At 32.8% G+C, this 13331-nt stretch overlaps 1 protein-coding gene across 1 annotated transcript; it reads left to right on the forward strand.

The window, feature by feature from the left end:
- The first annotated feature begins 9153 nt into the window (after window positions 1-9153).
- LOC112727768 (receptor-like cytoplasmic kinase 176) lies at window positions 9154-12962 on the forward strand. Its single transcript, XM_025777667.3, has 6 exons — window positions 9154-9612; window positions 10135-10457; window positions 10968-11103; window positions 11232-11374; window positions 11474-11597; window positions 12130-12962. The coding sequence occupies exons 1-6, from the start codon at window positions 9561-9563 to the stop codon at window positions 12582-12584; spliced, it is 1233 nt and encodes a 410-aa protein (XP_025633452.1). The 5' UTR covers window positions 9154-9560; the 3' UTR covers window positions 12585-12962.
- The last annotated feature ends 369 nt before the right edge of the window (window positions 12963-13331 follow it).

Consider the following 13331-nt stretch of genomic DNA (forward strand, 5'->3'; position numbering starts at 1 on the left):
AACTGTGTTCTTCGCCACCTGTGCGGGCGCACCAGCCTGTGCGTTCGCACGCACCTTAACATGCCCTCTGGTCGCAGTGCCAGCACACTCTGCGCGTGCGCGCTGCCCTGTTTTCTAGGACTTGTGTGTGCGCACCAGTTTGTGCGTACGCACGCCCTGTCCCTTTTGTGCTTTCTATGTGGCTGCACAGACGTGTGCATCCGCACGCAAGCTGGCAGCCCCTCTGGTGGGAGTGTTAGCACGACTTGTGCGGACACACCCCTCCCCTTTTCACCTAGTGTGCATACACACACATGTTTGTGCGTACGCACGAGTGCTGTTTTGGGCAAAATTTTTATTTGTTTTCCATTTAAGCCCTAACGCACTTCCGCCCCCTCCACCCCTCTCTTTTCTTGCTTCTTCCATATTTTTCCTGTTGTTTTATTTAATCTTCATTGCATTTTATTTTTATTTTAGTTATTATATTAGTTTTCGTTTAATTGTTATTAATTAAATAAGTTGCAAGTGTTGCTTGTTAATTGATTGGGTTGCTCCTTGATTGAATTACACTAATGCACTTATACTTGCTTAATTTACTAGTACCTCGTGAGTTTGAATACTCATGTTTTGATTGTACCACTAGGACAAATTATATAAGTGCATTGAATTGAGTGAATTGAGTTGAAATTACTTGTTCATCATGATCTTTCATATTAAATTCATCACATGACCGGTACTTGTTTCTTGTTAATGCTTTGCATTTGTTTGAGTGACTCAACTTAATTCTTATCAAGCTTCTCACTTTTTGTAACAAGTATCTTTACCATGTGACTTTTTCTTAATGTTTCATGATGAATAAGTGGTTTTTTTTTCATTAATGGATTGGTTGTTGTTGATTGTGCTATTTTATTTCACTCTTGCGCTTTCACTTACACAATTTCAATATCCAATCCCTCATATACTCAATTCAACCTTGTGGTTACCTAGGTTTGCTTGCGCTTAAAGTTTTGCTTATTTTTTAATAGCAACCTAGGCCATCTAATTGAGGAACACATGCTTACTTTTTGATTTGGTGGATGGCTTTTTAACCGGCTGTTGTGTGTATTCTAACCGCGTGCACACTTGGAATACACACATGGCTCATCTTTCTATCAGACCACACCACTATGCAAAATTCCTCAATTAGATGCTTATTTACTCTCTTCTTTGCCATTTTTGTGATACTTGCCCTGTGAGTCCTAAAGTCTTTTCGAGGATGAGACATAAAGGCGAGGGGCCGGGAGAGGAGGAGGACACCGAGGACGAAGATGCCGAGCATACATTAGACTTGGCGATCTCCACACAACCCAAGCCCCCGCATCCACCAGCTGAAGGTGGAGGAACTTAGAGACATTCTCCCTGGATTGTGTTCGTGCACGGAGGACCGTGCAATGCTTAAGTGTAGGGAGGATTCGTCATTTTGGGGCGTAAACTTTCTTTTTCGAACACTTTGCACTTTGTTTTTGTTTCTTTTTATTATGTTTCTTGCATATATTTGGAGTGTTTTTAACCGTTGAATTGCATTCTCTTCTAGTATATATATCTTAGCTTATACCATTGCAGTTTGCATTTTTAGTTTGTATATATGTTATATGTTGCATTTTTTTGCATATTTCACTTAGTATATATGTCATAGGTAGAAGCTGTGATTGGATGATATGAATATCATACCACCTAGTTCAATTTTATCCTAATTGATCATGTTAATTTTTTCAATGTTGAAAATTAGGAATAGAACTAGGAAAAATTTTTGAAAATTGCATCCATCACAATACACATACATATAGGAAATAAGTTTGGTGAAACAACAAGAAATTTTCATGAAACCCTTCTTAAGGCGTGCCATTGATTGAATTGAAAAATTGTTTTTCAACTTGCTTGAAGCATCCTTTTTCATAGAACATAGAAAAGAGCTAGAACAACATACCTTGGGAGATTTGAGCTCTAATAGATGGTTGCACATTCCAACCATAAAGTTTGTCCCTGTGTGATTACACTCCTTTTTTTTTATTGTGATCATTGATTTACATGAATCTACATGTCCTATATTTGTTGTTTGATTGCATTTAGCATGATTGAGGCTATTTTTATTATTGAACTCACTAACCTATATGGCCAACCCTTGCATTCACCTTTGTAACCCCTTTTTGAGCCTTTAAATCCCTTTTTGTTCTAATGCTAAGCACATTATTCTCCCTAAAGCGAAAAACCATTGATGTCCTTGGATTACTCTTTGATTAGCTTGGGTGGAGTAGAGTGTATACTCTAAGTGTGAGAAAAAATTGTTGGAAAACATTAGTGATAAGCTTATTTGGGATATTCATTGAGAAAACTTGGATAATAGAGTAATACTCATGTATTCATTGTTCAAGACATATGCATCTTCTCTTGTTGACACAAAACAAGGAATTGTTCTTAAAAAAAATCAATCAAATCAAATCTTGTGCATAGTAGCATATGAAATAAAATGCTGAATAAAGGATGCATATGTGTGTGTTTTGGAAAGAAAATACATGAGTAGATATGAGATAGGAGACAAATGGATAGCTAGGTTATTTTGTTATATGTATATAGGATGATATAGGAGTAGGTGGACACTTGAGCTAATCAAAGATGTAATTCACTAAGTCCACTTGACCATATTGGTCTTACATTCACCCTAGCCCCATTACAACCCTCAAAAGACCTCATGATATTTGCTTTTCATGCATCAAATATTAGTTGATTGTTAGATGACTTGCAAATCTTTGAAAAGCATGATTAAAAGAGAATTGAGTGATTAACCCCTAAACACTGAGCGAATAGAGTGTAAACACATCCGGTGAGGGGTTCGATCGCTCAATTCTATGTTCTTGTTCCTTATATTGTATCTTCTTGCAAGTTGTTTGGTTATTAGTTTGAAAATCTCAATTCAAGTCTTTGGACTTTGGCTATATTGTTATATTTTCTTACCTAGCCCTAAGGTCTTATCTTGGATTAATTGGAGTTCTCTTGTTTCCTTTCACCAAATCAATAGGACATTGTAGATAGATATATATAGATCGTATATAGCATACTTGCATGCATATAGATAGTTGCATTCAATAAGTTGCTTACCCTTTTACCCTTCTCCTTTGATTGTGATTAGCATGAGGACATGCTATTGTTTAAGTGTGGGATAATTGATGAACCCATAGTTGATGATATATTTTGGCTATAATTGGATGGATTTCATCACATAAACTCACACTTATTCACCAAAATAGTATACTTTTGTGTTATCTCCCTAAATTGAACTTAAATGTGAAAACATGCTCTTTTGTGCTTATTTTGACTAATTTTATTCCATTTACCTTTCATTCGATACCTTGATGTTATTTGTGAGTGGTTTCAGAAGAATAAAGTAGGAATGGCTTGGTGGGAATGGAAGAGAAGCATGCAATTGGGAGAAAGCATGAAGAAAACAAAGAAGAAGAGCTCAGCCTAGTGTGCATGTGCACAGACATGCATGCGTACGCACAGCCATCGAACTAGGGCCACGCGTGCGTGTGAGCCGCGTCGCGCGTCCAGTCAAGCATCGCCTAGTGTGCGTGCGCATGACTCCTTGTGCGTACGCACAAGTGGAAATTCGGCGAAGTGTGCGAACGCATGCATCTGTGCGTTCGCACAGGTACAAGCGCATGCCTCCATTAAAAAGTCATGTGCTGCGCGTTTTTGGGGGTCTCTAGGCCCATTTCTGAAGGCTTGGAGGTTGGTTTGAGAGGCTATATGAAAGAGAATGCAACACATAACAAGGGAGCCATCTTAGAATAGAGAAAACACATAGTAGGAGTAGGAGTAGTGTAGATTAGGTAATTCTCTCTTAGGGGTTTTAATTAGGGTTTGTAGAATTTTATACTTCAAGCTTTGATTTGGGATTATAGCAATTTTATTATAAGTATTTCTTTAATTCTCTCTTCTATTATACCACTTGTTATACACTTGCTTTTATTTTCATCTCCTTTATCCATATTTACATAGTCTTGCAATTTTAGATTTCTAGTTGTTTAATTTGATGTTTGATGGCTTTTATATGTTTGTTTGAGTTACCTTTATTGACTTTGAGCATTTATGGTTCATAACTTTCCTTAATTTACCAATTTTGCCATGTTTTGTGAATATGCATACTAGGTGTTTGATGAAATGTCAACTCTAGCTATGGAGTAAATTTCCACCCCATGGCTTGGGGAAAATGAGTCTATGGATTACTAGAGCCATAATGTCCAACATTTAGTGATAATTCTTGGGAAGTTAGTTGATTCTTGTTTCTATTAAAGCTAGCCTTTTATCAACTAGCTTGGTAAGTTGGTTAGAACTTATGAATTAAGGTCAATTATGCTTGCTTGACTTACTCCTCGATTTTGGGGTTAACTAGGTGAGATTAACTCATGATAATTATCATAGTTGTGGTTATGGCAAGGAAGGGATTCCATAACTCATCCCAAGTTAAGGTTTCATTTATGTTTTGAACTACTTTTCCATCACTTTATAGCTTTACTTGTCCATATTACATATATAGTTCTTTTATTCCTTTATTGCTTTATTAATTACAATTTTGTCTCGTTCTTTTATCTCTTTATTTGTTTGCTTCTTTATTATTGAAAACCCCCTTGCTACTCACAACCAAAATTGTGTGCACTCTTTGGCATTAGTTCCTAGGGAGAACGATGTGTTGATTGTGACATCTTTAGGATTATAATTTGATTGATGATCAATGGTTGGGTTTGGACTATACTTGCAACGTCAATCCTATTTTTAGTACGAAAATCCAAACCCATGCTTTTGATCATTGTCAGAAATCCTTTGAAAACTACCTTGATTTAAGGTTTCTGCTTTAGTTCTTTAAGCTTTATATCTGAGTGTCGGAGTTCTAGGATTGCTTCTGAATTTTTCGGGACCTTATATCTTATGTATACGGCACCTTTACTATGCCGAGAACCCTTGGTTCTCATTCCATACGGATATTTGTGTTTTTCAGATGCAGGTCGAGAGGCGCCTCGCTAGGCGTCTAGAGTTCTGCAGCGAAGTGGATCTTTTGGGACATTATTTTGTGTACTATTATATATGACCATGTGGATAGAACTCTCCCAATGACTTGTTTTACTTTTGTACTTTTTAGAGGTGTATGGAGAACTAGGGTTTGATATATGTATTTTGGGTTAGGAATTGTATATATGTATGTAAATATTCTCTGGCTAGCCTTAGCTTCGCAAGCTGACTTAGGAGATTGTTATTTTGTACTCTTGACCCTATATATATATATATGTTTATGAACCTTAGCTTTCTTCGTACGCAAGTAATTCTTATTCCTGAGTGTTGCGCTTTTAATTTTACGATTTTGCTTTACCTATTCTTCAAGACTCCTAGTATACTACATTCCATCAATTATTATGCGTATATATATATTTTTATTTTAGAGGTCGTAATACCACACCACCTCGATTTTACGACTTAAGCGTAAAGCCCTGTGTGGTAGGGTGTTACATTATGAATTGTGTTGAATTATGTTGAATTGATTATTTCATGATGATTATGTTATGCTTTTTTTTGTTAAGTTTCTTTTACACAAAAATTAAAAGAATATCTATAAATATCTACGTGTATCTACCTTTTCTAAGGGGATATCTAAAGAGAACTCGAGATGAAGATGAGGAGACAAGAGAAATTTTTTTAAATAAGAATGAGAGACATGATAGGAGTACCTGTGGTACTCTTACAAGTACCCATTACCCTGCCTATAACTGGCAATGGAGATTCAACCTGAACCGATTTACGAGCAGATGCGTGGACCTTAAGGTAATAAATCTTAGTCAGATTTGAGACTCTCACATTGAACTTAGGTTAATCTTGCTTGCTTGGATCTTACTGAGCCTAAGTATATCTTAGATTAGTGTTTTAAGTCATTACTATAACAAATACCATACAATTAAATATTATAACCATTTAATATATATATTTGGATATAGAGATTTTTTAATTCAAGTTAATTTTTTTTTTATTTTTTTTCTCTTTACATTAAAATATTATTTATTAATGTAATGAAAAAAGTAAAAATAACAATAGCAATAATTATTCACATAATTAAAATAGATCATATTACTACATACATGACATTACATATATCTAAGATTATTATATATAATAAATGATTATTTTGATATTTTTAATAACAATATAGTTAATTTATGTATAAATCATCTAATGTTATAACATATAATATATTGTATAATTTTTCTCCTTTTCGTATAAATATATTAAGATGTCATTAATATTATTTTGCATACCAAATAAACAACTTAAGTCATTATATAATACAATAAATATAATATGCCAATATTTTTTATAATTATATTAGTATTGAAAAAATATTTAAATAGTATAAACGGATTTTTTTTATAGAAAAACAATAATAAAAGTTATTAACTAAGCTAATTACATAATTAAAAAATTATGAATAATTTTTTAAATAATAAAAAATTTTATTTTTACATATTACAAATTTTATAAGAGTTTAAATAATAAATTAATTAATAAATTATATAACAAATATTATTATATAAATATCAATTATTTTAAACTAAATTAATTTATATTCATACCAAAGAATATTTATTTAAGATTATAATTTAAATTCTCGTACAGAACACGGAGAATGAAACTAGTTATATATTAATAGATAGATTTTATTCTTATTTTTATTTTTATTAACTTGTGGTCAACATTTTTTTTTTTTTAAACTTTACTTTTCTTTTCAAACTCATCATCACACTATATTTTTTTCCTCTATCCGCTCTTACTTCTAACCCTCAACCCCACCCTATCCCCATGTCCCATCATTACGAATTACAGCCACCATACCAGCATCCCTCACCCCACCACAATCTCCTCCAATTTCAACCCCAACTCCAATCACCCTTCACTCCACCAAACTATCATCACTTCTACATCAGATCTTTTCCATAATTCTTTTGCCTCTGCCTCTTTAATCCAATTAGCACCATGATATTTTTAAATTTTTTTCAAAACATGAAGGAAAAATAAGTGTATATATATTACATATATCTCCGAAAAGAAAATAGAGGGCAAGGAGCATAAACGGTTTCAAAATGTCAAAATCTTTTGACCTTTTCTTCTTGTTTTTGTGCGTGTCAAAACTCAAAACTTGGACCCATTCAATTTTCTCCTGTAGTCATGTGACCTAGTTTGACATGTTATTGACTAATCAATGAACTCCATAAAGTTTTAACTATCGGAATAATAATAGATTTATTATTGTAAAAGTATTGGTACTTTTTACAATTAATTGTTCAGATTAAATCACAAGTTTTATAAACCGTTAAAAATATTGAAAATTTTTATAATATAAGTTAATAAGATACATGACAAAATTTCAATTTTCAACCATAAATGATATAAATATATTAACATATGATGAAATAGAATAAGAAAGACGGTTTTCCACCCTTCTTAATTGTTGATTCATTTCGTACAATAATTTATTAATTTACGCTACGACTAGCATTATTGGTCAATAGATCAGAAAACCACAATGATCTCATACTGTAGAATGTAGATCACAAATTCAGAAGTAATCTTTGTCCAAATTTTATTTTTTTAAAGCTCATCCATGTGTCAGCTTAGACAAATCGTTTGGAAGCAGTTCAATCATCTAAAAAATAATACTCTGCACATTATTTAAAATAATTATACCAAACATCAACCCACATGGTCAAATTCATGTATACCCTCTAAATTGAATCAGCAAGATCATAATGTGTGTCCAATTTTGTAGCTTGGAAAGGTCAAACAATGAGAAATAAATCTTATATATAAAATAAACCGATTCAACTGTTTTTTTTCTTATTACATATAGTATGAAATGGTAATGTTAAAAAGAAAATAACTAAAATTATATTATTTATTAATTTAATATCTATAATTTTATATATAATATTTATAATTATATATTTATTATATTTAAATTTTAATTATACTAAATATACATTAAATTAGTTATTAATATAAAATATATATTAAAATCATATTAAATTATATATATATATTTATATATAATACTAGAATGACTAATTTTTTTTAAAATAGACAAATATGAGGTATTATTCATTATTGTGAATAAGTTGAATGTTTTTTTTTATGTGGAGATAGAAATCTGAAGGTCAGAATTTATAATAAAATTTTATGAGTATCATTAAACAACATTTTGAGAGTTGGATAGGAGCACTTAATAAAAAAAAAGAGCGCAGAAAGTGGTTGATTGAGATCTTTGCTGTGTTTTGGAATATTTGATTAGAATGAAATAATAGAATATTTAGGAACAAAGAGACATGTATGGAGATTATTATTTGTAGATCGTTTTTAACCTATAAGGAGTGGTATAGTATTGATCCATTAGATTGTTGATGGTAATGTCAAAGATGACAATAAGTTAATTGCTATTTAATTTTTATTTTTTTGTTGTTATTTTTTTTTCTTTTTGCTCCACATTATTGTATTGAACTTCTGTTAACAAAAATAAATACACAAATCTAACCATTAGATTTGTAATTTAAAAAAAATTAAAAAATCATAAATACAAATCACTTTTAGATTTGTAAGTTAAATAATTTTAAAAAATAAAAACCATAAATACGTATAAATCACCTTTAGATTTGTAATTTAAAAAAAATTATAACAATAATTTAAGAGTCAGATTTGTAATTTAAAAAAATTATAAATACATATCTAATTATTAAATTTTTGGTTTTTAAATTTGACTTTCTAATTTTTTTTACTACTTTTCACAATTTTTGATATACCTCTCATCTTTATGATACAACAAAACATATTTTCTTCTTCAGTATTAAATATAAAACTTAAAACATCTAATTTAGTATATATTTAACAATAATAAATAAATATTAAATAAAATAATTTTAAATTATTTAAATTAATTTTTTATTATCTCCCATATATTATCCGTATAAAATTTATTTGATATGAATTTTATATTATATTTAATATAACGTAAGATGAAAGCTGTCTTAGATTAATATTAGAATATTTAGGTACACATGTAATTAATCATAATAAAAATGGATAGACATGCATTTATTTTCCATCTAACCTATAAATTTTGTGGGGGATGAATAAATTAGTCTAATAAATTGCCATGTTTGTTTGTTGGGTATAAGAAGACAAAAATTGTTACACAAGTAGCTAGAAGAGAGTTAAGTCAACCATCTACTACTATGGTTTTCCAAGAGCTAGCTTCCATTAACAAAGTGAACAAAGCTCCACTTTATTGCTTTAAGATTCTTCTCATCAAAACCCAAATCATCAAAAGTTGAAAAAGTTCTTCTACTAAGTGGAAAAATCACTAGGATCTGGCTGTGACAAGTGGGTTTACTTTTGCTGTTTGGATAGTGCTTTTACATTTTGTGGTGCAAGCTTTGCCTTCTGCTTGTGTTTATCTGAGTTTATATAATCCAAAAGCTTTTTGATTCAAGAGGTGAATTCTTTCTCTGATGGGTGCTTGTTGGAGCAATAGGATTAAGGCTGTGAGTCCTTCCAGCACAGGTAACATTAACACTAAGCTTCTTGAACTTGCATAGTTGCATGTTTTGTTTTCTTTTTTTTTTTTTTTTCCTTTCTATTCCCTCAATTTCAATATCTGAATGAGCTAGCATAGTTTATGTCTGAAGATTTTATTGTCAAATACTTAAAGTTGTTAACTTTATGGATAGAGTTTTGGGAGTGTCATATGCATGTATACTAGTCTTTGTGAACCTAGTTGAGATCCATGCAAAAAGTTAAGGATGCTGTGTCTTTTTTCTGTTGTTGTGATCTGTGCTTATTGTTAATTTTTTCTTTTTTAATTTTTGGGAAATGAGAATCTTCATTCATAGGTAGGATTTCGGTAAGGTGATTTCTTAGGGGAGAAACTGTAATGAGTTTGAGGGAAAGTCTTGTTATTAATTGGGGTTTTGTTGGAATTCATGTAAATTTTGGTAAAATGAGAATTTGTTAATTTTGATTATTTGAAGGCCAATGATAGTGCCTGAATCTTTATGAACATTGTCTTTCTTGGTGTTTAAGCAGGATTCACGTCGCGAAGTGTAAGCAGAGATGGTTATGAAATCAGCTCAAATAGTAGGAGCTCATCAGCCTCTATTCCCATGACACCCCGGACCGAGGGCGAGATCTTACAATCTTCCAATTTGAAAAGCTTCAGCTATGCAGAGCTAAAAACAGCCACTAGAAACTTCCGGTCCGACAGCGTCTTAGGCGAAGGTGGATTCGGTTCGGTTTTTAAAGGGTGGATTGATGAGAATTTGCTTGCTACCACAAGGCCAGGAACTGGTGTGGTTATTGCTGTGAAGAGACTCAACCAAGATGGTTTCCAGGGTCACAAGGAATGGTTGGTAAGTATTAATTCTTCTCTGTTTACTCATTCAGTTTCCCTTTTAAGTACTTGCAAGTTGCAAAATATGCTTGGTGTGGTCCAAAATAAATGTTCATTTTCAAATTTTATGTGGATCAAAACCACATAGCAAATTATGCACTATTAATTAATTTTGTCAGTATAAATGAAGGAGAGAAAAAAAAAAGAGCGCAATAAAGTGATATTGTACATTCACTTAAATATATCTAATATTAAGATGCTTTTGATCATTTCCTTAATTGATATGCCTAATTAAAACTGGACAACTCCAATTTGTGTTGGTTAGTCCACTTTTCTTATCTGATCCTTTTTGCAGAATTTCAGTGAAACTATTGATGTTATTGGCATTAATGACCTAGTGTAAAACTTAAATAGAGCACATTTTAGATATAGATTATGATTCATTGATACTAAACCAAAACTTATAATTGGTCTGAAAAATGATTTTGCTTGGTGACTAAATTTGTTGGTCTATATTATGATTTTGCAGGCTGAAATCAACTATCTTGGACAACTGCAGCATCCTAATCTTGTCAAATTGATTGGCTACTGCTTAGAGGACGAGAACCGGCTTCTAGTCTACGAATTTATGCCTAAGGGCAGTGTGGAGAATCATCTCTTTAGAAGTCAGTACTATCTAATTTAGTTGCATAACTTTCTTTTTTTCCCTTCTCTACTTCTTAAATTAGTCTATAATGCATACTTAACTGCTTAATTCTGGTACTAATGGCGACTAAAATCGTGGTTAATGCAGGAAGTGTTCATTTTCAGCCACTTACATGGACTCTGCGATTAAAAATAGCCCTCGGTGCTGCGAAGGGTCTTGCGTTTCTCCACAGCACAGAAACTAAAGTCATATACCGAGACTTCAAGACTTCGAATATCTTGCTTGATACTGTATGTATATCTTGCAAGCTTGGCTATGTCTTGTTTGTTATGGTTGAATGGATTAAGAATTCAGTCACTAAGCTGCTTCAGTGGCTTATAATTTTGCAGAACTACAATGCCAAACTTTCCGATTTCGGGCTGGCCAGAGATGGACCGACTGGTGATAAGAGCCATGTCTCGACTCGGGTCATGGGAACACATGGATATGCAGCCCCAGAGTATCTAGCAACAGGTATAGTATCTGGTGGTTTTATTGGATTCTTGACTGAATTTTTTGGGTTATGTCCCTCTTTAACTTTAAAAATGTGCAAACCGATCCTTGAACATTTCAAAATGTGGTAGATTAACCATATTGATGATTTTTCCATCAAATGTTAAAGAAATGATACATGCTTAGGGTATCTAACTTGCTATCAAGAATGTTCACGGAGGCGATTTCCACATAACTCAAAGTTCAAAGGGTGTAGTGCAGTGCACTTATTTTGAAAGTTGTGGGGTTGATTTGCGCATTTTTTGGATTTCGGAGCTGAAGTGCACACATATGACGTAAATTTCAAGGAAATGAATTGTAATTAACTCTTATTTTTATGGGTTTTTAATTTTTATGAGGATATCCTTCCAAACTCTGCATAAAATGTTATGTTTCGGTTTTCAAATGAAGATTTGTGAACATAACACTTGTGTGGCATTGTCTTCTTGATATTCATTCAAATAATGAGGTGATTCACATTATATCTTAGCACTAAACACATGCTTTTTACTAGGTCATCTCACTTCCAAGAGTGATGTATATAGTTTCGGAGTAGTTCTTCTGGAAATGTTATCCGGAAGGCGCGCCATAGACAAGAACCGGCCATCCGGAGAACACAACCTAGTCGAATGGGCTAAACCTTATCTTTCCAACAAGCGTAGAGTTTTTCGTGTGATGGACACCCGTCTTGAAGGTCAATACTCGGTTAGTAGAGCTCAAAAGGCTGCCACGCTTGCTTTTCAGTGTCTTGCCATTGATCCTAAGTACAGGCCAAATATGGATGATGTAGTTAGAGAGTTGGAGCAGCTCCAGGATCCAAAGGACGTGTCGAAAAATGGCAATAGGAAGGAGCATCAAGTCCGTGGGTCCGGCCTCGGCCTCGGCCTCCCTGCATCTAGCAAAGGTGGTGCAGACTCTCCAAGGAAGACTTCTTATCCCAGGCCTTCTGCTTCCCCTCTTTATGCCTAACTTAAGTGAATTTTGGGATGAGGTAATTAGTATGTGAAATCAAGATGTTGTTAGGTGTGGCAAACACCTCACTTTTATGCAAGCAATGTATAGTTTGAAAAAAATACAGGGACCAACTTTTAGTTAACCAATACTAGCCAACTTTAGAGTTTAGGGTTTATAATTTAGATTGAAGGATTAAGGGTCTAGGATTCAAAACAAGCAAAATAATTTTAAAAAAGTTGGCTAATATTGACTCAAAGAAGTTGATTACCTAGCATTACTCGTATAGTTCCTAGCTTTCTTTGTTTTACTGTTTTGGACAACATAAGAAATTGTTCTGTAATTGGTAGATTTGATTTAATTTGGGCAGGTCCAACCCCCCTCCTCTTCTCTTTTTCTCTCTCTCTCTGTCTTTTATTTTTCCCCTTGTCTTGTTGATAATATTATTTTGTCCTTTTTGTTACATTGGAAGATGCAAATAACAATTTCATGTGAGATAACTAGTACTTTTGAATTTAATTTGCAAAATAGTTTATGGCCTCTTATATTGTTTCTATCAATTAACTCTACCTTCAAACAAATGGATGAACTAGACTGAAGACTCCACCATGTTCCATTAACAATTTAAAGTTTTAAACATTACAAAATGGGTCTAGAAGTAGTAGTGAGAACCGTTAGGAAGCTTTTAAAATTAGATGATGGTAGTTTCAGTAGCCTAGAGTCATGAGAACATAGATGAATTGGTGGTGGTAAATTCTCATGCCT

Source organism: Arachis hypogaea, chromosome 12 (assembly GCF_003086295.3).
Source record: "Arachis hypogaea cultivar Tifrunner chromosome 12, arahy.Tifrunner.gnm2.J5K5, whole genome shotgun sequence".
Classification (NCBI taxonomy): Eukaryota; Viridiplantae; Streptophyta; class Magnoliopsida; order Fabales; family Fabaceae; genus Arachis; species Arachis hypogaea.

Coding starts and splice junctions, on each gene's coding strand:
- LOC112727768 (XM_025777667.3), top strand. CDS start 9,561: ATGGGTGCTTGTTGGAGCAATAGGATTAAGGCTGTGAGTCCTTCCAGC. Junction 9,613..10,134: donor TGTGAGTCCTTCCAGCACAG/GTAACATTAACA, acceptor GTGTTTAAGCAG/GATTCACGTCGCGAAGTGTA. Junction 11,375..11,473: donor CGAATATCTTGCTTGATACT/GTATGTATATCT, acceptor ATAATTTTGCAG/AACTACAATGCCAAACTTTC.